Source organism: Loa loa, assembly GCF_000183805.2.
Source record: "Loa loa unplaced genomic scaffold supercont3.98, whole genome shotgun sequence".
Taxonomy (NCBI): Eukaryota; Metazoa; Nematoda; class Chromadorea; order Rhabditida; family Onchocercidae; genus Loa; species Loa loa.
Genome location: NW_018108278.1, coordinates 26854 through 52381, shown reverse-complemented (window position 1 = coordinate 52381; position 25528 = coordinate 26854). Strand labels below are relative to the sequence as shown.

General features: G+C 34.2%; 3 protein-coding genes across 3 annotated transcripts in view; 1 reads left to right on the top strand and 2 right to left on the bottom strand.

Moving 5' to 3' along the window:
* Positions 1-13958, bottom strand: part of LOAG_17588 (immunoglobulin I-set domain-containing protein) — a 22871-nt gene extending 8913 nt beyond the window's left edge. Inside the window, exons 1-13 of the mRNA XM_020450248.1 lie at positions 13813-13958; positions 13319-13462; positions 7993-8164; positions 4113-4265; positions 3922-3988; positions 3698-3755; positions 3124-3282; positions 2663-2823; positions 2426-2552; positions 1883-1944; positions 1676-1762; positions 1280-1403; positions 238-412 (exon numbers count right to left, since the gene is read on the bottom strand). Of these exons, the coding sequence (XP_020306096.1) occupies positions 238-412; positions 1280-1403; positions 1676-1762; positions 1883-1944; positions 2426-2552; positions 2663-2823; positions 3124-3282; positions 3698-3755; positions 3922-3988; positions 4113-4265; positions 7993-8164; positions 13319-13462; positions 13813-13828 (1505 nt within the window). The 5' untranslated portion in view covers positions 13829-13958. The remainder of the gene's footprint in view (positions 1-237; positions 413-1279; positions 1404-1675; positions 1763-1882; positions 1945-2425; positions 2553-2662; positions 2824-3123; positions 3283-3697; positions 3756-3921; positions 3989-4112; positions 4266-7992; positions 8165-13318; positions 13463-13812) is intronic.
* Positions 13959-15848: 1890 nt separating this feature from the next.
* On the bottom strand, positions 15849-16726 carry LOAG_04072 (hypothetical protein; the record flags this gene model as incomplete). The annotated part of the gene is made up of 2 exons (XM_003139609.1): positions 15849-16035; positions 16614-16726. 2 exons carry the CDS (start codon positions 16724-16726, stop codon positions 15849-15851), a joined length of 300 nt encoding a protein of 99 aa, XP_003139657.1.
* A 621-nt stretch (positions 16727-17347) lies between these two features.
* LOAG_04071 (hypothetical protein) lies at positions 17348-24006 on the top strand. The gene is made up of 18 exons (XM_003139608.2): positions 17348-17643; positions 17938-18053; positions 18277-18426; positions 18620-18826; positions 19009-19172; positions 19500-19884; positions 20065-20160; positions 20305-20413; positions 20524-20591; positions 20689-20850; positions 21028-21208; positions 21436-21663; positions 21804-22046; positions 22168-22314; positions 22486-22675; positions 22941-23188; positions 23372-23426; positions 23775-24006. Exons 1-18 carry the CDS (start codon positions 17403-17405, stop codon positions 23875-23877), a joined length of 3093 nt encoding a protein of 1030 aa, XP_003139656.1. The 5' UTR covers positions 17348-17402; the 3' UTR covers positions 23878-24006.
* Positions 24007-25528: the final 1522 nt, after the last annotated feature.

Sequence of the window (25528 nt, the reverse complement as noted above, 5' to 3'; positions counted from 1 at the left end):
ATTTCAACATAAAAAAACAGCAGAAATTAAATGATTCGATTTCTAAAACTAAAAATGAATTCATTACATTAAGTGCTTAGTTACGTTACTGTTATAATTTCAACATAAAAAAACAGTAGTGATTAAATGATTCGATTTCTACAACTAAAAATGAATTTGTTACATAAGTGCTTAGTTCCTAAAACATTTTCACTTCACATAACAAAAATATGCCACTAATTAAAAACAGCTAACAACCTTGAAGAATCTTGCTCCTTATAGAAAATGTGATAAGCTAAAACAGCACCATGGTGCTGCACAGGAGGATCCCAAGTCAGAACCACAAAACGACTCCCAACAACACTTGCACGAACACCTAGCGGTTCTGATGGTAATTTCGGCTGTCCACTTGAAGCAGCCATTGAAAATGAATCTAAAATTAGGTCCGTCAAAACACGATGCATTTTACATGTAAATGAGGCTGTAACAAATGAGTCCTGACAAAATGAAAAGTTATAGTGGAGAATTTCAGGCACAAGTGGCCAAGTTTTAGCACAATTTCAACATTACGTCTGATTTCCTAGCGACTTACATCAAACAAAGCATCAAATGAATACTCTGAGCTTATGGTTAAGTGCTATTTAATCGTGCATGGCAAAAAGTAAAGCATTTGGAAGTTAACATACGACTATCGGTTATTGGATAAATTCCAGAAAGATATCTGTCATGCTCTGAATTGGACAAAAATTACATTCCCATAAAAATTCGGAACCATTCAAATAAAATTTTTTTTAATGGATAGTAAACAGCAACAAGCTAATTATAAGGCAATCGCATACATACTCATGCACACTCCTCTCACCCGTATTATTAACATTCACAATTTGTTCCGAAATAGATGTCGTCTCATTCATTGTGCGGAATTTTAGGGCATAAAGCTGCAGTAGCTCCTCTACAAATTAATACTATTATTGCTAAAATTCTAAGAAATATTAGATATAATCGAACATAAGACAACTCAGAAAGATGGATTAAAAACATGTTAAGTAGGTCGAAAGACCGAAATATTGAAAACTGAAGACTGCTTGCAGAGTCAGAAACCGTATCACATGCGCAAATTTTAAAATTTGAAAAAAAAGAGACTTTTTACTGGGCTTTACGGAGTAGTCCATATGTAAAGACAATGTATATTTATTCTACAATTTAAAAAAAGATATTTGAGAAGTCTAAGGCGTAAATACAGTCATGCACTATTACCAACGTGGATTTCAAAAAATTAATTAAACACTGTAAAGATTACCAGAGCTATCAACAATTAACTGGGCATTGGACTGCACAGATCCAGCGTCGTTTTCAGCAATGCACTGATATACACCCTGGTCGTTTCGTACCAAACCCAGCACCCGTAAGCGGGTTGCTTCTATCTGTTGAAGATAAAATTAGAACTACTGAAACTGATTTTATACAAGTATAACTGTTTCAACTCTGATTTATTTCGCTGATTTCATATAAAGTAATAATGTTAATAGCCTTCTCATTACCGAAAAAAATTAGCAGCTTGCAAGTTTAGAGAATTTCTACCAACTCAATTTAAAAAAACTTGACATTATTATAAATCCTCTATTAATAGATAAAAAAATTTATTGAATATTACATCCCTCGTTTATTTATAGAAGACAAAATTAATAATTTTTACCACAAAATATTCACTCGCGATGATTGTTTCGCCATTTTTATACCAACTAATAGCCGGACCGGGTTCTCCCGAAGCTTCGCAATTGAACTACAAATGAGTTAAGTGAATTAAAATGGTATTGGGAGTTTACAATTTTTTCAGCAGCTTTTAAATCCTTCCGCATTTTCCAAAAAGTTCAAAGCCTTTTAAATAAAGATAAAAAAGAACCTCCACATCCGTCGTTTCTTGTGCCACAACGTCGTTTGGCTCGGATATGATTTTCGGTGCTACTGCAAAACAAAAAAACAGAAAACATCCACAACCATTGTCAACAATTTTGTATTAACTAAATTTAATAAGCAGAAAAGTTAGGTGCCTAAATCAGAACATTCACCATAATGATAGCTTAAGAAAGTTTTTTTTTCTATGTTACGCAAGAACGAGAGAACAGGATGAAAAGACATCAGGAAGAGGGGTGAAGCGTACTAAATTTCGTAATCATAAAGCAGAATATGGTTAGGACTGTTTTGAGAATTGCAGAAAAAATGAGCTGTTGTTCTTTCTGATCTCTTATTTTAGCTCGAAAAAAGACGTAACAAAATGATCATTAAACGAAAATAATCTTACAAAAAATGAAAATTGTTCTAGCTTCAGGTTTCGTACTCTAGTCCGAGTAATTTCAAAGTTCATGCTTAGAAGTGAGAGCCAATAAAACGTAAACTTCTGTTTCTCAAATTTTTTAATATTCATTAGAGAGATAATAGTATATACCTTTAACTTGTATAGTAGCTGATGCATCTAATGATTCTTGACTATTACTTGCTCTACAAGTATAAACACCTGCGTCCTGTGCTTTCGCTTTCAGAATTATAAACGAGGATGAACCTAACTGACGCATCTGAAAGATCCGTAAAAACTAATATGTTCAGGGAGTAAAAGATACAGTTTTCACCATATTTCATGAAAGAAGCCAAATATATCCAGAACTACGAAAGCAATAATACTTACTCCGTCTCCAGTTATCGATATAGTCTCGGCACCTTTCAACCATCGTACATCTGGTCGTGGCCATCCATTTACCAGACATTCTAATACCACTGATTCGCCTTCTTTCACTACGTCACCTCGCGGTTCCAGAATAAAATATGGTTCCGAAAACTCATTGTCAACTATAAAATTAATTCTTGGAATTTCTTAAAGATTTTGTATGTATCATCAACAGATTATGGTTTTGGAAGAAAGATTATGTTCTTCAACACCTATACATGTCTTAACAAAAAGCAATTAAAACAACTCAGCTGTAATATAAGCACAGTTAAGCTAAAAGTATATCTCATAGAAGTACCATATCATATGTGTTAGTGCGTATCATATGCGCATCAATACCATATCATATGTGTTAGTGCGATGACTAGTAGGATCTAAGTTATGAAATTTACTCGACTACAAAATTAAATCACGTAAATTACCACTGTTTTCAGGTTTTATCGTAAGTTGAGCATCACGGCTGGAACGAGTTTTCCCCTCATTCGTTGCAACACAACGATAAGCACCCTCATGCTTGGGTAAGACACTACTTATTTCAAGCGTTGAAGTAATCGGAAATATTGTTATGGAACTATCATCTCCTGTAATAAAAAATCTCAACATTAACTTCGTCTTTCAAGAAACAAATATCGATTTAGCGAGAAATCTTCTCATTCTAAACGAAGTTATGGATTCAATCGCAAGTCCTCTTTTATAACAAGCTAAAAATCCTACCAGAAAGATCGAAACGTAAGTAACATCAAAGAATATTTTATCGTCCTTTACTGATTTCACAAGCCCCTTTAATTTTCAAATAAGACATTAAATTCGTATGCACGAAAGTAATTTCAATTTTCACATGTTACAACTTGAATTATGAAGAAATTGAATTCTTCCTATCAACCACTCATAAATCTCCAAGTAATCCAATAAGACCAATTAAGTTCTATATTCATTTTACCAGAAAAATTTTTTTGCAAAAGAAAGCCGAAGAAAAATTGGAAAGAAAAAACTGACGGTCACTAATTCGCTTCCCATTGAAAAACCATTCGATGTGAGCTGAAGGTTGAGAATCCTGCAACCAATTATTACTCATTTATCCAGCATAACTTAAATCTGTTCTGACGCTGACTTCAAACCATCCTGAGTTAATCCTCAATGCATGGAAACATTATTTTAAAAAATTTCAAAACTTCAAACATCAAAAGCAGCAAAATGAAAAACGGAAGAAAATTTGCTACCAGCATGCAAGCAAACGCAACATTTTGTCCGGTATGCACTTCACGATCTTCTGGTTGTATTTCGAACCTGCAATTACTAAATTGATTATAAAATCTAAAAACACACATTACAGGGAAAATTTTGCTTGTTACCTACTCCACGAGAATATTCGAGTACAAATTATTGGTGATTTTTTTTTTAAAGCACAGACCTGCTAAGAAAAGGCAACCGAACAGTTGCTCGTCGCGAAAGATACGTCCAAACAAAACTTTTTTTGTCTGTTACATGAACTGCGCATTGATATAAGCCTTCATCGGTGGATCCAACATTTTCAATAATTAATGAACCGGAAGATGCCACAAACCTTAATGAATTATTGTTACTAATAAAGAAATAGAAATTAAATAAACAATGATTATAGATAACAATGAAACAATTATTACAGATAACATTCATAATTATTATATATTTTAAGAAAAAATGGGCTTCCTCACTTAGTTCAAGCCGATGTAAAATAAGAAATCGATAAAGATAGAGAGCTTCAAATAATCAGATATGTCAGATACGTCACTTGATCACAAAGTTAACATCCTGCCATCTTTGACTCTCATTCAAAAAAGGTTTCAGGAGGAAACAAATTAACTATAATAAATAATAATGCCCGGTGAATGAAAGGAAGAAATTTCAAATCTGCTGGGACGACCAGAAATTACCCGTTTCCCATCCCCTGAATAATTTTGAGGGAAAAATCTTTGATTTAATGTCCATTTTTAAATGGCTTTTCATCTGAGTTTTTTTACAAGAAAATCTGACCTTTCGATACTTTGACACATTCTACTACTTGAATTTTATTCTTTTTGATGAACAGATGTGATAGTAGCAAATGACAGAAACATGTTCTCTCTGAAATCCTCTCTCTGCACAATTAATATCTTTATGAGAATACTGCCATCTTATACTTTGTTTAGGTATGAAGATGTTCTATTTTACGTGAAACATTTCACCAAATTGCAACTGTTGCAGAATAATCGCTTAGTTTTAAACGAAATTCATCATTTCCTTCCAACAGTTTCCTGCATTTCAATACTTTTAATACGATGAACTGAACTGGCAAACCACAACACGTCATGTAAAACTATTTCCCATATCAATCAACCCGAGACGTTCCATAATGTACTGAGTTACCACTACTGAATTTAGTATAAGCTTCAGCATTTTTAGCGAATTATAGAATTCTTATTTATGTCTGCACAGGGAAAAATTAATGACATTTATGGTGAGATTACTTATTCTACTTCTGTGTCTGATTGCTTCCGTTTTCTGGTTGAGATTGCAAGCTTTAATAGTGGTCTACTAGTGAATCTAATGCAAATATAGCAAGGACATTTGAACAATGAATGTGAGGTATCGAGAAGCACATTATCATTGATGAGCATCGTAACATAACAAACTGGTGGACAGAGATGGGAAAAAAGAGGGCATTCCCATGAAATGTCACCTTTTTAAAAGATATTTTCTAAAGATAACCCAACTAAGATTTGAGTTTAGATATGTTTACATTGTAAATATAACAACACATATACGACTACAACCATATTTGCAATATTCCACAGGAATTAACTTGGAATCATGAAACTATGCATTCTAAAGGTTATGATGAGAATTTTTGGTTATTTGCTCTCGACTTTGTTCCACACACTCAACATACATCTCCAGTTTACCAAGGAAAATTGGTTAGTATGATTGCATAACAAGAGCAACATAATGCTTTTCTAAATACATGTGTTATTGAGTTAATTCTTCTATAATTATATTTACATTCAATTTATCTTGCCAAAATTCTATTCGTGTTTTGCATCAAATAGTGAACAACTCGCATGACTCATATGCACTACAGTAATAGAATGATCCCACTGTAAGAATCTAACCATTTTATAGTAACTATTTAAAAGGCCAGAATAAGAATTAACACCTAGCTATACAGATGATATAAAATGATAGAATTCACTGGGAAGCTTTTCCATTCCATTCAGACGACAATCTTGGAGACTTACTGATCAGGTTCTAATGCTAATCAACAATCAAAATCAGGGACTTATTATAATTTCACATATTATATAAAGTAACATGGATGTACGACTTGTCGCAGATCTGCATTTTGAAAAGGTTTGCAAAAATTTTTGAATCCCTTTTCTCCTTATAATGTTCACCATTTCCTGCTTACGTTTCATCTCATTCTTCCGTTGAAAAAAAATTATGACTACTGTTTTTCAATTTTTTTAAAGAAAAAACAGTTAGAAATTTATTCCATCCCACTATCCATCACAGAAGGGAGTATAATAAAATTCGGACGGAACATAAATAAGACATTTAAAGGTCGCAGTGAAGGAAGATTGCTTTAAATAGTTTAAACTTAATGAGAATAACTTTCTGCGAACTCTTTTCAGCTTACTTTTTATTATTTTTAGGATGTAGAACGGATAAACACTAAGAGAATCGTTGCCGTATCTCGAGGAAGGAAGAGCAGAAATGGAATTTTCCTACAAAATGAAAATTTTTTTGTAGAAATAAATATATTTAATGACTTGTCTATCCAATGTTTAGATAGACTAATGCTTTTCGTTGTAAAAGGAATACAATTTCCAGAGTGATTGAATTGTTCTGGCTCATGTCCCTGGTATACGATGCCAGAAAGCTTAATTTATTGCGAAAACCATTTCAGTCATCGTCTTCAACAACAGCAGTCTCGAAGCCTTCAAGCTTCCACATCCTTGACCAGCCCCTCTCTGCCAATCGTTGGCACCGGATGCCCACACTGAAGATAATTCCTCAAGTTAGATGACATAAATTAGACAACAGACCAGACTAACTACTCAAGAAATGTCCATTTCAAGCTACTTTATCCATTCATCATGAATCCCCAGCGACTTAGTAATGTGCGTCTCTTTGATCCTAACCCATACAATATCCTAGCAAATTTCCATATAAACTTCTTGCCGTCATATTTTGATTACTCATCCGGAAGAGCCCTTATGATGCAGAAAAAATTTACCGACCACTGAATAAAAATTTTGCCTAGGAAAAGAACTATTTGAAAATTAAAAAATTTTGGAAGGGTTAGAGGATTTTAAATTTGAATCGAACAATAAATTTTCAAATCCAACTATTCCGTCTAAAATTCCATCAGTAGAAAAAAACCGAATTTGTTGAATAGATCTTTTAAACAAAGAAATGATAATTCGAACAAATTTTCGGAAGGAAGCAACACGAATTAAAAAATCACCCAGGACTGTCACTTTTGACACTATAAGTCTTAAGATATTTATCTTAGAAATCACTACTATTCCTCTTTTATAATCTCTTTTTATACATCCTTCCCTTTCAACTCTCTACTGTTGGATAGCATCTCCATTTTTTTCTTTTTTTTTTTCAAATCAATCTTCCAAGATAAGAATTAAATATCAGAATTAATCTTCCAGGGTAAGAATTAAACATCATTTAATATAAGAAATAAAGGAAAGGAATTCCGTAGATAAGGAATGATTTATATTACTATGTCGAGGGAAAAGCATTCGCGAGCAAGTTTCAGAAAGCAAAATTACAACTCTCACTGGAGGATGCAATAACGCGAAATGGTACCAAACAATAAATAATAAACGCGTTGTTACGATCAAACAAAATGTTAAATATAAGATTAATCACGTTTTTGTCACTATTTCCTAGCAAAATGGAATATTGTAGACGTCCATCTTAAAAGCTTAAAATTTATCCATCAATTCATTCAATGCCTCCTAGATTCTGGATGCAAGGATCACTTCTGATGATTCCAAAATAATAAACCGTAACATACAAATATAATGGGCATCTACTCCTGCTAACAGATAGAAATTCATTTTCAAAAAAAAATTGTCTCTCTTTACTAACAATTTTCCTGTTCCTGTGGAATTTTATGAAATCTAAAAAAAAAACATACAACAGAAAATTACTAATAAGTAGTAATAGTAATAACGAACCTATAATCTAAGTTGGACAAACCTCACTCGTAAATTAGTTTTCTACAAGCATATGAACTATCATTCAATGCAACTTACACTTTTCCCGCAGATCGTAATGAACCCAACTCTGCACCATCTTTTCGCCATTCAATGCGAGACGAAAGATTTTTTATTGATACAGCATATCGGCAATTCAACTCTACCCGTCCAGCCTTTGCTATCGTATTTGTAGGCTCCTCAGTGAAATGAAATCCAAGAAAACGGTCGTCTGAAAAAAATTTTAAATCGGCAAATTCATATTTCCCATAAAAAAATCAAAATTCCAGCAATTTCAATAATATTTCTGAAAGTCCTTTGCAGTTGCTGATCATATATTTGAGTCCAAGTATTATCTGTTATATTGTAGAACAATGGTTTACGAGACTTATCCTCCAAACATAGGATTTTATTAGTTTTGTATAAAAACTGTTCAAAACTGGCACTTTGGTCCAACTTTTCGCCGGCTCCATGAGGTCATATAACTTTCAAAAACCCATCTTATAGTTAGAAATGAACGCAATAAACAGCTGCAAAATTACTGCCACATACAAACAATGCACCAAAGCCCAGTTTGTTTGAAATCTCTCAAAAATTTTAGACACATCAAAAAACCAAAATAATTAAATTTAACGAGCATGTAAAACTACATTATTATATGGCTCTGATCGTTTTAATTAATGTACGATCGCTGAAGACGATAATATGCCCAGCACTGGTTATTTTCAAGTACCCTTATCGTAACAGATGTTGTACAGATGTGCCTTCAACATTTAATTACATGCTTCGTAATGCTGTCCAATACTTGTTTTATAACAAAAAAAGAACTCTATGTTTAAATTTAAAGTATTATTAAAATCAAAAACAAAAAAGAGATGCCTTAGCTCTTAGTTGTGGAATATCGATGACAAACTGTGTTCTTTTTCTATCAGGTAACAAGTAAAACACCTTCCAGCTGTTAGTGATAATTACTGCTTATTTAACATTCCATTGTCATATAACAATTTCTGATTAACTGACTTCATCTACAACAACGTTTACCCTGGAATAGTCAAACAGCAGTCATAACACACTATTCTCTATCCTCTCTTATATTCCTCACAACCCTTCCATCTGCTATTGGTCAGAAACATAATTATCTAGTGCTTTTAGCATTCTGAAAATCTGCGTAATATACAATATCAACAGTAAACAGACAAGCTAATACACTTAAATTTATGATACTAATACCTCCACTTTAATGTCAGCAACCATTTTTATTGCACAATATTCAGAAAACCCAAGAAAGTGCGATTAAGCTTAGTCCATTACAAAAATGATGATGACGTCATGTCCAACAGACATAAAGATCATTTAATGAAAAGATGGAATTGATCATGGAAGAAATCTATCAAAAATTCTACATAGGCCTACTTCGCCACAACACGTTTTCTCACTCAACTTAAATCAACAAGATGCAAAATACTGCCCTCCAAACGACATAATATACCTATGGAAATCTGTTATTCATAAAATTCAGTTCGTATTTCACTGAAAAGACCTCAACTAAAACAAAAGAAATGAGTTTTCTAAGGTTAAGAATAGGAAAGATTTGACTAGAAAAAAAACTCGGATCTGCCTGCCCTACCATACTAATAAACTGATCGCAACAACGGTCTTTCATCACTTTTTATAACGGCCCCCAGTTCTGCCTTTTCACATTCGTTGAAACGTTGTCGTCGTAAAAGATCACCTTGAAAAGGAAGTCGTTGCATACAGACCATAATTTTTTAAGAGGCACGTATGTAGCCCATGATTTATGCTAATTCCCTCCTCTTACAACCTATTTCAACCAAAAAATGTAACATGCTTGTCAAAAATCTCTTATTTGCTCTGCAACCTGCAACCGCTCTTTCCAGTACTACATTTGAGTTCTATGCTATATATGTTTATATAGCCGCTGTTTCCAATTTTAAGTTTGAAGCGTGCACTCTACAAAACATTTTATTCCTCTTCTTTTCTACCATTTCAACATAATGGATTCTCAAACATATCAATTTGTACGAGTGATCTCTTTTGACCATTTCCATCATTTAATGTCACTTCAGTAATATGTCCAGCAAAGGCGTAATTAAAACAATCGCGGAAATTGGCTTAAAAATGAATGGTGAAAATTACTTCAAGGACCTTCATGATCTTAGAAGAAAACGAATTGTTAGATTCTAAGGGCGAAAACATCGAACAAAATATTTGCACGACTAATGTTTTTTGTTGTAATAATGTACTTCATGATCAAAGAAAAGACTTTCCGTTCTCTTCCCTCCTCCAATCTTCTCTTGTTTTTGCATTTACTCATCCGAGATAGAAAATACTTCATCGGCTTTTAGGTCTCAGCTAGACCTGTGATACCGCGGATCAACTCAAAATAACTGCTATAAAGTGAAAATAAGTTTTACACGATAATATGCAATAATGCTCTTTCGCGGTTGAAAAATATATCAACCTAATGCCAAGTTCTAAAGGAGCTCTCCGGTGAAACTCCTAAAGTGAAGTCTCACTTTAGTTTATCTACAAAGATTTATGTAACGAGAATAACTGATGATACTAATCCTTAATGAAGAGTGTTCTTCCCTTCTCTTTTTAGAAAAATTTTTCAAGAAATGAATTTTTTTTAAAAAAAAAAAGGAATTGAATATTTATGATGGAAACAAAATTTACTTTTAATTTCTTTTATAATAATTTTATAAAGTATTTTTCCCAATATTTACCCATAGTCACATTTGTAACCATTTAACAACATGGACGTTCATTTGAGAGAGAAAAGATATCTTCACCAGCTAAAAAATAATTTTGGTAGTCGACTGTTTATGAAAGACGAGTAGATTGGTTTTCTTTTTTTTTGCACACAATTATGTGAAGAAATGAAAGTTATAAAAGAGAAGCTCGATAACACTAACTGGATTCTTGTCATAGGAACTGTCTGTCTCAAAATTGAGAATTGATAGGAAGACAAAGAACTCAGCCTAAAAAATACTCATAATTTTGAAGAAATAACTTTGCATTTGTAAATTGTCGATGATGCTCGAATTCAATCAAAAAAGTTCTCTAAATCGCGAAAAAATTTGTCCCAGCTTCATTTAACACTTGACGGAAGACACGCTGCTATTAATGTGAGCCAATATGTATTTTTAAAACCCGGAACTATTTCTGCCAAAACTATCAGTAAGCTTTGAAGTTAGATATATATAAAATATTCCCAAGACTTGAAATTGCCCAGTATCTATGATCCTAATAAACTCACTGAATATTTTATATGTGTGTAGCAAGGTGACCTTGACGGTACCATGATGCACCATTTCACCGCTTTATAATTTCACTCTATAAACGAGTACATGGATTGGTCAAACTCGCTCCCATCGTTCCGGCAATGTTGTGTTGAAGAGTGATTTTGAATTACAGATGAGGACGATCATTTACGAATGCGTAATAACAACTAAACAACAGTAAACTTCGACCACTCTTTGATCAGAGATCTTTTTCGAAACGTCCAGATGTGATGTATTAGCATTTTATAGGCGTTATTATCTAACACACAGGAGCAGGATAAAGTTCCAGTAGCAGTATCAAAAATATATATATATATTAGCGAAGTATTTGAGAAATTTAAATCTTTTGTCGGCGTAATAAACTAAGTGAAATGAAATTACAACGAACTTTTCGTTTGTTATCTGGATGTCTAAATAACCCTTTATGGCCATATGTAAATAGTTTAGTAAAGACTTCAAAAGAATATATCTACATATATTAGTTCTCTCTTACTATTTAAAAAATCCAACATGCTTTTTCAGATTTCCCAACGGAACTTCATACTTGCATGATTTTGTACAAAAGCTCGATAATAGGAAGTGATTATTAATACATTCTAAGCAAAAATTAATTTGTGACAAGACCTTTATCGAAACATCCTTTATGTTCTTCCTCAGTCTGGGCCTATGTAAAGTAACTGAATGAAAAGAATAGGCCAAAACAACTGGACAATAATAAAATGGTGCACGCTGGATTATTTAGTTTATTCGGCCTATTCTTTAATCATTTTGATGTATTACAATCATATAAAAGCTATAGTTGGTTATCTCTTTTTTTTCTTTTACTTATTGCCTATGTCATTATTCTCATTCAGTCCTTCTGCACTTCATTTCATTGCACGTTCCTGCATTGCTTTCCTATTAATGCAGGTATCTTTTGCGCTTATTACATGAAATTTGAATATGACGCTAAATTATATCTGAAGCCAAAAATCTATATAAAATTTAAAACTGATATAAATCGGAAGGACGTTTCATTGTCATGATGACTCAAAAGTTCACAAAATTTTTGTAGTCACTATTTCTAGAACAAACCATCCTATCTATCCGATGAATGAGTGACTGTTTATCTTCTTTCCTTTTTTTCTTCTTACTGCAGGTGTATAGGAATTGATTTCTATCGATGCATTAGGTCGGTGTGGTTGTTGACAACAAAAAGAGCAGATGGTTTCAAATGATAGCTAACCATGAATTATGTGACCAAAAATGTTCAGGGATCTTATTTTTTTTCAGTTCATTTCTTTTTCCTTTCTCTCTGGATCTTCCTACCAGATATGTTTTGATTTCCATAATTCTTTACTCTTTATTCTACTAAATATTATCTCCAAATAAATTTTTGCGATATGCTAATAAATCTGAAAAGCAATGTATGACAGAAAAGATTTAAAAAAGTATGTCGCATGAATTCGGAAGAATGCGTGCAAAATAAAAATGAGGAAAATAAATAAGGATTAGTTTAAAAACTTTCTAGATTACCAACAAAAAAATTTCAAAATTTAAATTAAGGAACAGATCCCATTAAATTGCTTTGTCCTTAATTTCACTAATTGGATAAAGCAATGAATCTTTCCTTTAACTTCGGTCCGAATAATCCTAAAATTTTAATTGACGATTTAAACATAACCAAGATTTCGATAATAATAAAGATAGTGCAGGATAATTTTTGATGGCGAAGAAACAATCTGATTTAGCAGAAAACACTGTTCACCTGTATTTCAGAACTGCTAAGGTCTGAGAAATTTAGATGATTGAAGTTACGAACTTTTTCAAGTAGATCTAAGGAAATACGCCTCTGGCATCTCAAAATACATCTCTTTAAGAAAATACGTCTACATGACTACGTCTCCAGTAACCTTAGAAGAGATTTCATAAAGAAAAGAATATAAACATATTAAGTGTATAAGAGAAGCCAAAAACTCAGATTAACGTAATTCTATTACTTTATCTAATCAAAGCAAAACTCCAATATATAATGCGGAAAAACCCCATAAAAATTTCAATCTAAGTTTAAATTAAAACAAATCTGAATATGAAAAGCCAACCATTATCAGGTATTGACCGTTCTCTGACAATTCGATAGGATTTCCTCTCGTTACTGATAATGGACGAACTGTTAACATTGTCTGAACCGCCGCAATGAAGAAATTTTGAGATGACAATAAATACATACAAAATTAATGCAAAAGCTGCAAGTATAATGCATTGGTTATGAAAGCTTATGATTTCATTCTCAAAAATTGAATTTTAACACATGTTTCACCTTTTATTGACTATTTAAAATTTGTCCCTCAACAATGAACTTCAGACGTCAAATCTTGCAGCACACCTTTCAAAACCTTATTTGGTTTTTGTGAGGGACTCACGATACCACCCATCCGCTAACAAGGTTGTAAGTAGTTCCATTGCCAAATTCTAAAATTAAGCTTAACTTCTAAAATACATTTATTAATTGATTTGAATGAAAGTCAAATTAAGCTCATTCACAAAGCAATATTAATTCCGTATTATTTTGAAGGCTTAATGAAAAAAAACTTACACGGATTGATATCCATTCACATTTATACATTTATGAGTAACAACGAATCAAATATCGGATAAATGTTGCATACCCATAGTAAAGTACATTCCAACTTCTACCTCTGCATCACTGACCATCAATAATAAAATTTACGAAACCTTCAAATACAACTTATTTGATGGTTTTATATATTGTTAAAGCAAGAACTGAACGTCAAACATCAATATCGGTGAAATTTTACAAGGGCAAGTTGTTAGAAAATTGCGTGGAATTTAAAAATCATGTGACGCATATCACTTTAATGTTTCAAGCAATACAATCAAAAATAGTTCGAAGATGGCCTCTTTTCGTCCGGAGGTTACCACACTGGTTAGAACGTTGCACCACACAGCATAACACCCACTAATGTACAGTCCCTGATTTTTAATCTCCTACATACCTAACTCTGCTCGTCAGAAGGAGCTCGCAAATTGTAATCAGCCAAAAATAAATCCTATTCCACTTACAATGAAAAGGAGCAAATAAGATACCAAAACTATCAAACTTAATCTGAAAATCCTGGGACGCAACTTGTTTTCGAAAGACATGGTTAATATGTGCATATATGTGCATAATTTCTTGTTTTAAGAATACCATTATGCATTAAGGTCTTAACTTTTTAAATAAATGTTGAGAGTGTTGAAAAGCCATTACTGCCATCGAAAAGATAAACGAACTGCTAAATATCCTACTTTTCCAGAAAGTTAATGGAATATGAGGAAAGATCTCTTGAATAAGGTATTCAAGAGCGGTATGATTTCAGTTCTACACACCTGAGAAAGAATGACAAAGACCTAGCAGCAAACACAAAACCAAAAATTATGTAAGTATGCAGGAATAAGAAAATGACCGAGCGAGGATGCCTATTACTCCTGGGTAAACGAGAATAAGAATAGGGAATTTTTCAGAGACAACCAGGAGTTAGGTCATGATTTCCGACCCTGAGTTTTTCTGGATGAAGTTGATATAAAAGGGATTATATCTTTGTTTTCTGATCAGAAACATAACAAGAACCACCCACTCAAGAAAAAGTTTTAAGTGTCGAGAAGTTTCTGAAATTATCAGATTCAGATTAAGTGCTGTTTAAAACAACGTTAAACATTAAAAATAGGAATAGCGATTCAAATTCTTAAATCATCTAACACAAAGCAATTTAATTATACATACGCTAAGCAACAAGAAAGATTTCACTGTGAATGGTAAAATGCCGAGCAATATAAAGGAATGAAATACTGATGACAGGTGAGTGAAAGAAATAACTTGACTTATTTCTAGCTGGTTGTTTATGTTTAACTTCCAATCTGAACTGATCCACTCCCTTTCAGCTTGATGCATCCCAATTCTAATCAACATATGAAGAGGGTGGTATAAAAATTACGAAAGGATAAAATAGAAATAGAGAAGGGATTGCCTTTGATTGTTACTACCAGTGATATACATATACTTCGTCTACGTAGTCGGCAAATGTTGACTAAACGTGAGAAGCCCAGCTGGCAACTTCTCCCCAACTCATGATGTAATAATTTCTTTATCATTATAAAATTGATTATCAAAACTGACACAGCAATTGCTAAAGGGACCAATGGGAAAACATCGGATGAACGAGAAAATCATTTCACGAACTTCATGATACTGCTTATTCCGATCAATAAAATCCTGCATCAACAGATCCTAGGATGCAACTGTTTAAGACTAGTTTCCCTAAACGCCAAGCTCTTCAAAAAAGACGCGTGAGTGTACCCGGATAAAAAAGGACACATCAAGAAGTGCTAAGAATTGTATGAAAGATGAGCAGCAACGGGACATGCAATGCTGACATAATGTTCAAGAGTAGAAAAACGACGAAGCAGCACTTTAACAGGTTTAGATCACGTGGACGTGATACTTCTCTTGCAGAAAATGCTGCAGTCCATTTCGGTAACGCCTGTTCTGCGATGTAACATATAATCCTCCTCAACAGAAATGTTACCACAATCTCTGTTATTTCATATTTAATTCTTTCAAGCGCAAAGAGTCTACCTTGGAACACTTCCCGAATCCCCGTTTTTAATCGCAACAAACAAGCTTGCAAATGAAATAGAACGGAATAACACCACGGAAGATGACAGATGCACTCCCCGCCCTGCCCGATGACCAGTTGTAACAAAGCATTGGGCGGGGATGGGCCACAATTCGTGCTGGGCGTGGCCTTCACGTCGTGATCTGCATGTTCACTTAGAGGGCGCTAAATCAAAAATTTTTGTTGGAATGGCTGCGTCGCGTGTTATGCGTTGCGGTTTCTTGTTTTTTGATGATATGTGGCAACTTGAATAGAGGAGGGATTCCGGTTCGGTTTGATAGGTTTCTTTTACTGCATGTTTCCCGTAATTTCAAGTTAATCTCTGTACTATGCATTAGTTTAATTCTTCAACCGTTCTTACTGTAGTTAGTTTTATTTCTCAAGCATATTTTTATGTATTTATTCCTGTGCAAAGTATGGTAATTGAGACTTTTCCAAATGGTCACATGCTGAAGATAGCAGTAAGTGTATCTTCATGTATGCTATTTCGAGCATATGATCGTGTTATTAACACCATCCGTATTAGATGAGGAAAGGATTGGAGGATGTATCTGGCGAAGTTTGTTCTCCACTTACCTCTAACTTCATTGCTTTTTTTTGTTGATAATCCTTATTGTACCTTCATTTTGAACTGTAAATTTGAATTTCTTTCATAATTTGAAAAGATTCAAATCAGTCATTGATCTCTATCTGTTTAATGGATAGATTAAATAGTTGGTACGCATTTGTTCCAAACGATTTGTCTGGCATGCAAACATGTCTTCGTAACTTCATTAAATGATGGATTGTTCCTGAAGGTTCTTTCTCTGAAGATTTGTGCTGATGAGTAACCATTACGTAGTGATGGGAATTGTGAAATAGGCGGATAGTTTTCAAGTTAGGTATTATCCATACATACATGACTAATGATTTAATAAATATTATGTTATTTATGGCGGCATTTGTTTTTTCAAGATTCTTTTCGTCGTTCGAATGAGAGGCTATGCAAGTTGTATTTTTTATTGGGTGTATGGATTTATTCGCATTTATGGTCCATATCATTCGGTCATGAGGCTGTATTTTTAGCGAGTTGACAGACTATTACCGCTAAGTCTACTTGTCTTTGAAATGATAGTATGAATTCGTGGTTGACAAGGAACCACATGAATTTATCCGGCATGAGGGTCTTTCACTAAATTATATTCAATTTTTATGGCAATGACGATATAATAAAGTTCGAGCTGCATAGGGATGCATAAATATTAACGGGCTGCGTTAATACCGAAAACGCGGCCCAGCCAATTTTTTTTCGTGGAGAAGCGGGTTCTCACTAGCTTCTAATTACTCTCTGTTTCTGTTTGTGTAAGGTTGATTTGTTTGATGACTGTTTGAACTTTTAGTGGAAAGGAATAGTGTTTTCGTCCTACCGTATGTGAAGTTCACGTAATTTGATTGAGAAATTGGGAGTGGAATTTTTTCCAGATTTTGGAGTGGGAGAATTCATCAACTGTCAGACAGTTTATTTACTAAGATGGAACGGAAAACGGGTGGTTGGCTTTCGTCGGTAGTTGGTAATATATCGGGCCTTTGGTCGCGCTCACCAACTGAATTCGCTGCCACATCGAGAGAAAATAATGATACGCGGAATTCCTCACGTAATAGCTCCTATGAAGAGCAAGCTGAAAGTGACGTTGGTGAGGAGAATGACGATATTATTGTCGAGACCGTATGTGCTGGACCATCCGTCACTGTACCAACTACTAGTAGGAGTCGTAAGCTTTTACTTTAGAATTATTACCGCTTTATATGTGGATGCATTTTTTGAAGTTCATCGTTCTTTGTAGCCGTATCGCAATGTCATTGTAATGATAGAATAACGCCACTCCTTTAAAAGTCCTCAAAATACTACTACTTGTTGAACTTGGAAACTTAATAAAATAGTAGAGTCATGGCTAGGGAATGTCGTTGAAATCTTCTTGAATGAAATATATACAAAAGTGCAAATACATCAGTTCCAAGCTCTAGAAATTTCTGTTGAAGAAATACGAAGTGAATGTAATTTATAGAAAGTGATGTTACATCAAAACGGAACGCTGTCCGTTATCTGAGCCCGTCGGCACTCTTAGCAGCCACACGATCTGTTACCACCTCGGTTGACAAGGAAACACTGACAAGTACCAATGTGAGGACTTTGCACATTTATTTTGTTTCACTTTTCTGTTTATGAGAGTACCCTGTGCAACAATATCTTTTAAACTTTTTTAAAATATTTTCTTGATGGTATAATTTCATTCGTTTTCTGGTCCAATAATATTACGACAAACTTAGTGGAGTTTCGCCTTATTTTTTGACTTCTACGTTATCTTTGCTAATGTCGTCTAGCTCGAATGTATTCTTGATTTCAGCGAAAACGTGCTGCAACAGGTTGCCTTTTTCAAGATGACGTGCGGTCGAATGCCAGAAATTCTCCTGCTACATCATCCATAATGGAACCTTTTTCCACTCGTTTTTCTACAAAACGTTCAAGAATCCAGCGGGATTTTACCGATGAGAGGGTTCATTTCTACATCTTTCTTTCGAAACTGAAGTATCTCATTATTATTTCGTCATGGGCGCTTCAAGTAGTGTATGCATGGTTCATCGTCTTGATTTTATCACTAAAATAAAGCATCATCTGATTGATCTGAAGTGCCACCTGACTTTACCACCTGAAATAAGGTAATAAAGCCCATACATCTTTTTTTACAGTCATTCCTTTCATTATCTTCGTTATCTGATGCACCAACTACTGGAAGACGTCATTTAAATCAGTCGTTCGCTTCGTCTTTCACACCGTTGAATTCGCTAGTAATGAAACCGAGAGTGTCACGTCCCTGCAGCAGCGTAGCTTCATCACTAAGCAGTAAAACAAGAGCTATTCTTGAGCAGTTAGAAAAAATTAGCTCCCCTGTTAAGGTAATTTTTTTTCAAATTTCGAAGGAATATGCCATGCATGAAATACTATGTGCACTAACTTTAACAGTATATCTAGACATAGGACAGCATATCATGTATCTAAAAACAGAGTAATATAATTTTTCTTCTCACTTCATAAATGTTTCGAGTTTAAATATCTGAAACGTTTTAACATTCCACAGGAAGTGAAACGATTATCATCTTTAAATATGGATGGGCCAGAACGTTGGGCGAGTGATACCATCAGCAGTGCGGTTCAAAAGCCACCACGAAATTCCATGTGCTCCTTATCACGTGCACAGTTGATATCCAACATCCTTGCCACTAAATCGACTTCACCATTCTGGTTAATAGTTCTATTTATTCAGTTTATAGTTTACAATCTTCTTTATTTGTGTATCTGAATGAATCGTTCAAGAATGGTTTTGATTTTTGTTCAATTTGTAGTTTTTAAGATCAGTTACAGCATACTGTTTTGACTAAGTGTAATAATATGTTCGTGTTTATCTGGTTTCAGTTTGGTCGAGTTGTTATTTAGTCGTTTAATGACACCAAAGTCTTAATCACATAAAGAAAAGATTAGGCATTGTCATTTTGCTCTAGGTATTTCAAGATTCTTTATACTCATGATACATTTATAAATCTATGTTATCTTCAATAGTAACACTTCTAGGAGTCGTCCAGCTCATTCGGCCAAGATGGTAGATTCTTCCATTACTTCATCGAATACTATTCACACTCATTCAACAGACATGGATCACGATCGTGAATCTGATAAAATGTTGACTACAAAGTCGTCCAATTTACCCTTGCCTAAGAAAGCTAATATGCTGAGTCCTTCAAGGAAGCAAGACCAAGAGTTTGATGATGATAATGTGGAGAAAACGACAGTGTCACCGAAAATTGCAGCATTACCCATGTCTACTTCTGTGATCAAAGCTACAACCGTATCACCGCAACGTTCTTCATCAGCAAAATCGACTAATGTGTTCAGTGCTAGGGATTTGGGTGTAGTGAGCCCAGTGAAGGAAATAGTGAGAAATGATAACGACAAATTGGTAAGGCAAAGTTACAAATTAGAACTTAAAAAATTTTGATCACTTATATTATGGCTAAAAGAAGTGGATGCCATGTTCTGGTTTGGAGATCTTTTTTCATGGACATTTGACTTTTTCTCAAAGATTGATACCAAACTAATTGCTTTTGTTAAAATTTAAAGTAATATATTTAACTTTCAGGCAAGTCCAGCGAAAATCGATGGTGCTATGTTTGCTTTCGCTCCACCAATGAAACGAGGACCTTCAGCAAGTTTTCATGGCGAAGAAATCCCAAAGGTTACATTTACGTGTTAGCAGCATTTAGCGGAACGTATTTGTCTTGTTATGGTGACAAATATGTAATAAAACCAAAGGAAATTCTCTCTTCTTTCCGTGGTATGATAAAAGGATTGCACGAACGCTAATTTCAGTTTACTTCAGGTTCCTCAGTCTGCCTCATCATTTGCTGAAACGGCGATTAAGGCTACAGCTGAAAAGTGTGTGGATGGTTTTTCATTCTCAGCAGAAGGTGTTTCGAAACAAATTGAAGGTCTTTGTTCAATTTCGACTTTTCTTGAAAGGAAATCAAATGAAATAAAATTTGCTGTGATGTTTTATCAGTCGTAATTTCCTCTACAATTCTGAAGAATTGTTTTACAGAACAGCCAAATACTGCAGATAAGGGTAAAGAGGCTGAATCAGTCACTGAAGTTTCTACAGTTGTCAAGGTATGCATGACATTGTTGATCCTATTCGAGGTTTTTGAATTTTTTGAAGAATTCTGGAAATATGATAAGCATCTCATACTTGCACCTTTCGTTTCAGCCTACGGATGCTGTCACAACAACGCCATATACGTTATCTGTGAAGCAGTCGTCACAGAAATCTACTGAACAGTGGTCATGCCCGAAATGTATGGTTTTCAATAAAGCGGATATTGGAAAATGCGTTTGCTGTGATTACGAAAACCATTTGTTGGAAGCTAAGGTTAGTTGTAAACCTTAGCTGTTAATTCAAGTTGCACAGAATTAAGTAGTGCGTATCCAGAAGCACTGCAATGATCATGATGTGAAGCGCATATTGTTAGTGGAAGAATGTATCCATAATTCATCTACTTTTTCATTTTCATATCCATTTTCACTTCCGTTTTTAAAACTGTTGCAGCCATGGACATGTAGCGAATGTTGGGTTTCTAATAAATCAACTGATGATAAATGCATCGCTTGCGGCAATCTTAAACAAAGCGACGGTGAAAATATGAAGCAAGCAGATATCAGTACTCAGAGCAGCTCATTTACCAACGTTTTTGGTGATCGTACTTTCAAACCTGTGCCGTCTTCTGGAAGTATCGTATTTTTCATATTTCTTGATTTTCCCACTTCCACAAATATATCGAGAAGTCTAAGGACAAGTTCCTGACAATTACGTAGAATGAACTTTTTGTGTTATTTACACATTATTTTTTCCACATATATTATGTTGCAGCTCTATGATTTTAAGGCGCAAAAACTGTAGAAATTATTTTTCGTTTAAATACCATCTTTGCCTTGTTTCCAAAGACTCTAATTTTAGGCATTTCATTCGGTTTTTCTGCTGCGAAACCCGTTACTGACGGCACCAATTTATCATCACTGATATCTGCTCCACCAACAACAAAAACACTAAATGCAGGCACTGTTGTTAATGGAAACGCTAATAATGAGGCCCCATTGAAATTTGGTTTATCATCGAGCACTTCGGCACCAAGTTTTGGCTTCGGAAAAGTTCCTGAAATAAGCCCTCTGCCAACAGTAACCGAAGGTTCGTGTGTCTGGATGTTTGGAAACACTTGAACTTTTTGTCCTTCACATGATCTAACTTTTATTATCTTCATAGAACGTTATTAAAATGTGTAGAAGGCAAATAATCCCTTAATTCTATAAAAGCTCTAGTTTTTATAGGACAGCCTTTGATGTTGTCGTCTCATCCGCCAAGTGCATCACTTACTTTTGGCGTTTCATCTAGTTCTTCTGTGACAACGGCCTCATTTAATCCTTCCTTGACTCGTTCATCACTTTCTTTCCCGACGTTAACTATGACAACATCAGCCGTCACGACCGTATCTCCATCCGAAAGCATCTTCAGCATTCCACTTTCAACAAATGTAAATCCTTTCACGTTTGGATCTTCTAGCACCACAACAGGTATGTTAACTAAAGTTTTTTGGAATATTTAAATTGTGAATATCGTTCACAGATTCATGAAAATTGCTCTATTTTCACTTATGAATCTCTCTTCAAAATTTAATGCAAAACTATTATTTAGTCGGGGAGATTAAAACATCGGCTGCACCGTTGTTTACCTTTGGTTCTTCTCCATTCCCTGCTGTTACATCCGGTACATCCGCTGTAGCCACTACAACTTCATTGCCATCATTTGGTACAGCTTTACCTGCATTTTCGACTCCCAAAGGTGACATTTTATTCTGTTATAATTTTTATAAGTTGAATGCAGTTTTATCGCATTAAAATTTATATTAAATGTGTAGTCGACAGCTCTAATTCACCTACAAATCTATGGGGAAAATCATATCTGGGTTATTCAAAATTCCGTTGTTATCTTAGTCTCTCGTGAATTTTTTAGCCTCTCTTTTTGGTACCAGTGGTGGATCAACATCGAGCCCAGGAGGAGGTCATGATGTTGTCGAAATGAGTTCACCTACAACCTCACCAGTTGTTCCGACAACCGTTGGATCCTTTGAGATATCCAAATCGTCAACTCCTTCTTTATTCAATTTTGGTGCTTCGAATGCTTTAAGCTCAACTTCCACTGGGTAAATTGATGCTTTATTGCATGACTCTGTCCTTTTCATTCTATAATTCGTTTCGGAAGAGAATTAGGAGGTACTGATTTTACAGTTAATGGTAGAGTGTAAGATTTAAGGGGATATTTAGCGCTTTTTCGAAATAACTATTGTTTAATGCAAAGTAAACTTCGGAATACTTGTCATCATTTTCAGCATCCGTAGTAACAGTAGAAGTATTCGAGAGATTGTATTTTGGATTTGCAAGCTAAGTATCATGGTCTGCTTTTTTCAGAACACTCTTCGGAAATTTGCAAACAACAGTGCAAAATCCGCTCGCTACTCCAAGCACATCATTGTTTTCATTTGGACAGCAACAAATGCCAGTCGCACCGAAGCCTTTTGAGCCACCAGCTTCATTGACTTCACCTCCGTCAACTTTCAGTTTCGGTGCTACAGCTTCGAACGGTACTGCAGGATTTGTTTTTGGTGCGACTTCGCCACCAGCAAATTTTGCATTTGGTGCACAACAACCATTAAATAGTTAGTTCTTTTTTCTGTGCTTGAAATCATGCTTCTAATACTTTTTGATTTTTATTACTTAGTTCTACGTTTCAGAAATTCCATTGTTAACATGTTTTTCAAACAGATTTGCCAATCCGATCACCATGCTATTATTCGAGAAAGGTTGCCTGTAATTTCATTCATCGATATGCCTATTTTTAGATACAGCTTCGACGACATTCAATTTTACTCCTGCAACACCTGCACCTCCTTTCGGGTAAGAATATTTTCAGTGAAAATACTCTTTAATCTGTTTGAATCGATTGAACTTAGAATTTCTAAAGAAATCGTGGTTTATTACCAAAGGGGAAACAGTGGTAATTGATACAGATTCTTTCAATCTACTGCCCGTTGCTGCTAGTTTCCTTTTGGCAGATCACGATTTTAAAAACCTTTTGCTTCCATGTGGCGTAAAAGTTGGCAGCGAAAAATTCGCAAAAGATAGTAGCAAAGTTCGTTTATGTTAAAAAGATTCGTTTTAAGTATGCTTCTCATTTCCAAAAAACTCCAGTTTTTTTTTTCCTTTTCAATAATTTTTCCACAGTTAATAAAAATTTACTTGAAGAAATGTTCCTGGAACATCAGCAGCACCAAATTTCTTCTCTGTGGGTTCATCATCGTCGACGACTGCTCGAAAGATGTTAAAAGCACGGCGAATGCGGAAATAACCATGAGTTCATCTTTCTGTTCTTATGAAAAAATATTGCCTCATTGCTTAGTTGTTATTGTACTAGTAAAAATTAGTTGGTTCACCTGATATTTTTGATGATGGCAGAATCTCTTGTGTTTTCTCTCTGATTTTTTATTATTTGGAATTATGGAGTAAATTTTTCTTCCCTAAGTATTTTTTGAAAGAACATGGATTGAAATAAATCACCTCACCTTAAATCCTAAGGTTCAGTTTTGGAGATTTTATGGACAATGCAAATAATATATGGTAGAAATAATTTTTCTTCTAATTATCTTGATTTTTTTGTCTGTTTGGAACTGTTTCATTCGTTGGCCTTGATTAGGACTCAGTGGGTTAGGTCCTAGAACTTGCTGATAGTCATTTTGCCTTCCTCATTTGGTAGATTTTTTTCAAATATATACGTTGTAATGATTATGCAGATGGTGTGATTTGAAACCTATCTTTTATCTGGATAGCGCCATGAATTAAAGTTTTGTAGAAATATTTACATATTTGCGGGATATTACCATACAAGTATGTTTAACATCAGTAAGACTTGTTCAGTGAATAATGGATGATCTTTGTGGTAACGTAAAGATGTTTCCAATAACTTCTGCGGCCAACGTTTATTTCCTGCTCAATGTGATTTGTATTACTGTTGTACCGTTATTGAATTGTGTCTCCGATATTGCTGGTTGATGTTTCTCAAGTTAAAATGTTTTGGAAACACTTGAAATCGGATATACAATTATAAATTTTTGATGCATCCTTCTGCTAAAATGGATGATTGGATGCTGTAATAGTAGTATTTCTGTTAAGGAACCTTTTTCTCGATTTATTCATGTTTGAAAACATCTTTAGATCTCGGGTATCAATTGTTGTTCATTGTATTGCGGTTATCTGGAACTGTATTTTCGAGAGTCATTCTTGGAAATGCTAGTTGTTTAAACGCTAAAATGTTATCCATGACGTATGTTGTATTCTGTCCCTTTTTCCTGGTCACTTGCTGAAATGTCAGTATAGTGTCCAATTCTCTTTCTAACTCATTTCAAAAATTATTACCTTTGTTGATTATCTTTAATTGTTTCGTTTTTCGTAATTTCAACTTTAGCGCGCCCTTTTTAAAATTCATATCGTAGAAGGATATAGAAGGATCCTGATGTTATTATATAGAAAAAACATTTTGAGAACCTTATAAATCATATAGTGTTCAGAAAGAACATGATCTGACTTAGTCATGATTTTTTTATTTTTTATTTTTTTTTTGGAATTTTCATGTATAAAATAAAATTTGTTCTGTTGCCTGATAAACTACTTTCTTTCCTTTTTGTTTAGCTGATATTCTTATATGCTTTGATCTTCTTAACCGAAGTAGAATGTATTGAGGTATTCCGTAAATTCCAGTTTATTTTGTATTTGTTTTATTTCGACATTATTTAAAGCGAATGTCCTCCAATAATATGACTTTTGATGTTTTGTTGACGTTCGTTGAATTTTTTACTCCGACTTGTTTTTTTTTTTTTTTTAAAGATAAACGGTATCTTGCAGTTCATCTTTTTTGAACAGTTTAATGTTTTTTTTTTTTTTTGTTTTTCTTCCTATTTTTGTTTGTCTTGTATGTATTTTGCTACGGAAACAATAATATCCTT

What these genes read in the sequence shown, in the direction of transcription:
- LOAG_04071 (XM_003139608.2), top strand. Translation starts at nt 17,403, where the DNA reads ATGGAACGGAAAACGGGTGGTTGGCTTTCGTCGGTAGTTGGTAATATA. An exon ending in AAATTAGCTCCCCTGTTAAG is followed by an intron (nt 18,827 to 19,008) that starts GTAATTTTTTTT and finishes AACATTCCACAG; the next exon opens with GAAGTGAAACGATTATCATC. An exon ending in ACCTGTGCCGTCTTCTGGAA is followed by an intron (nt 21,209 to 21,435) that starts GTATCGTATTTT and finishes CTCTAATTTTAG; the next exon opens with GCATTTCATTCGGTTTTTCT.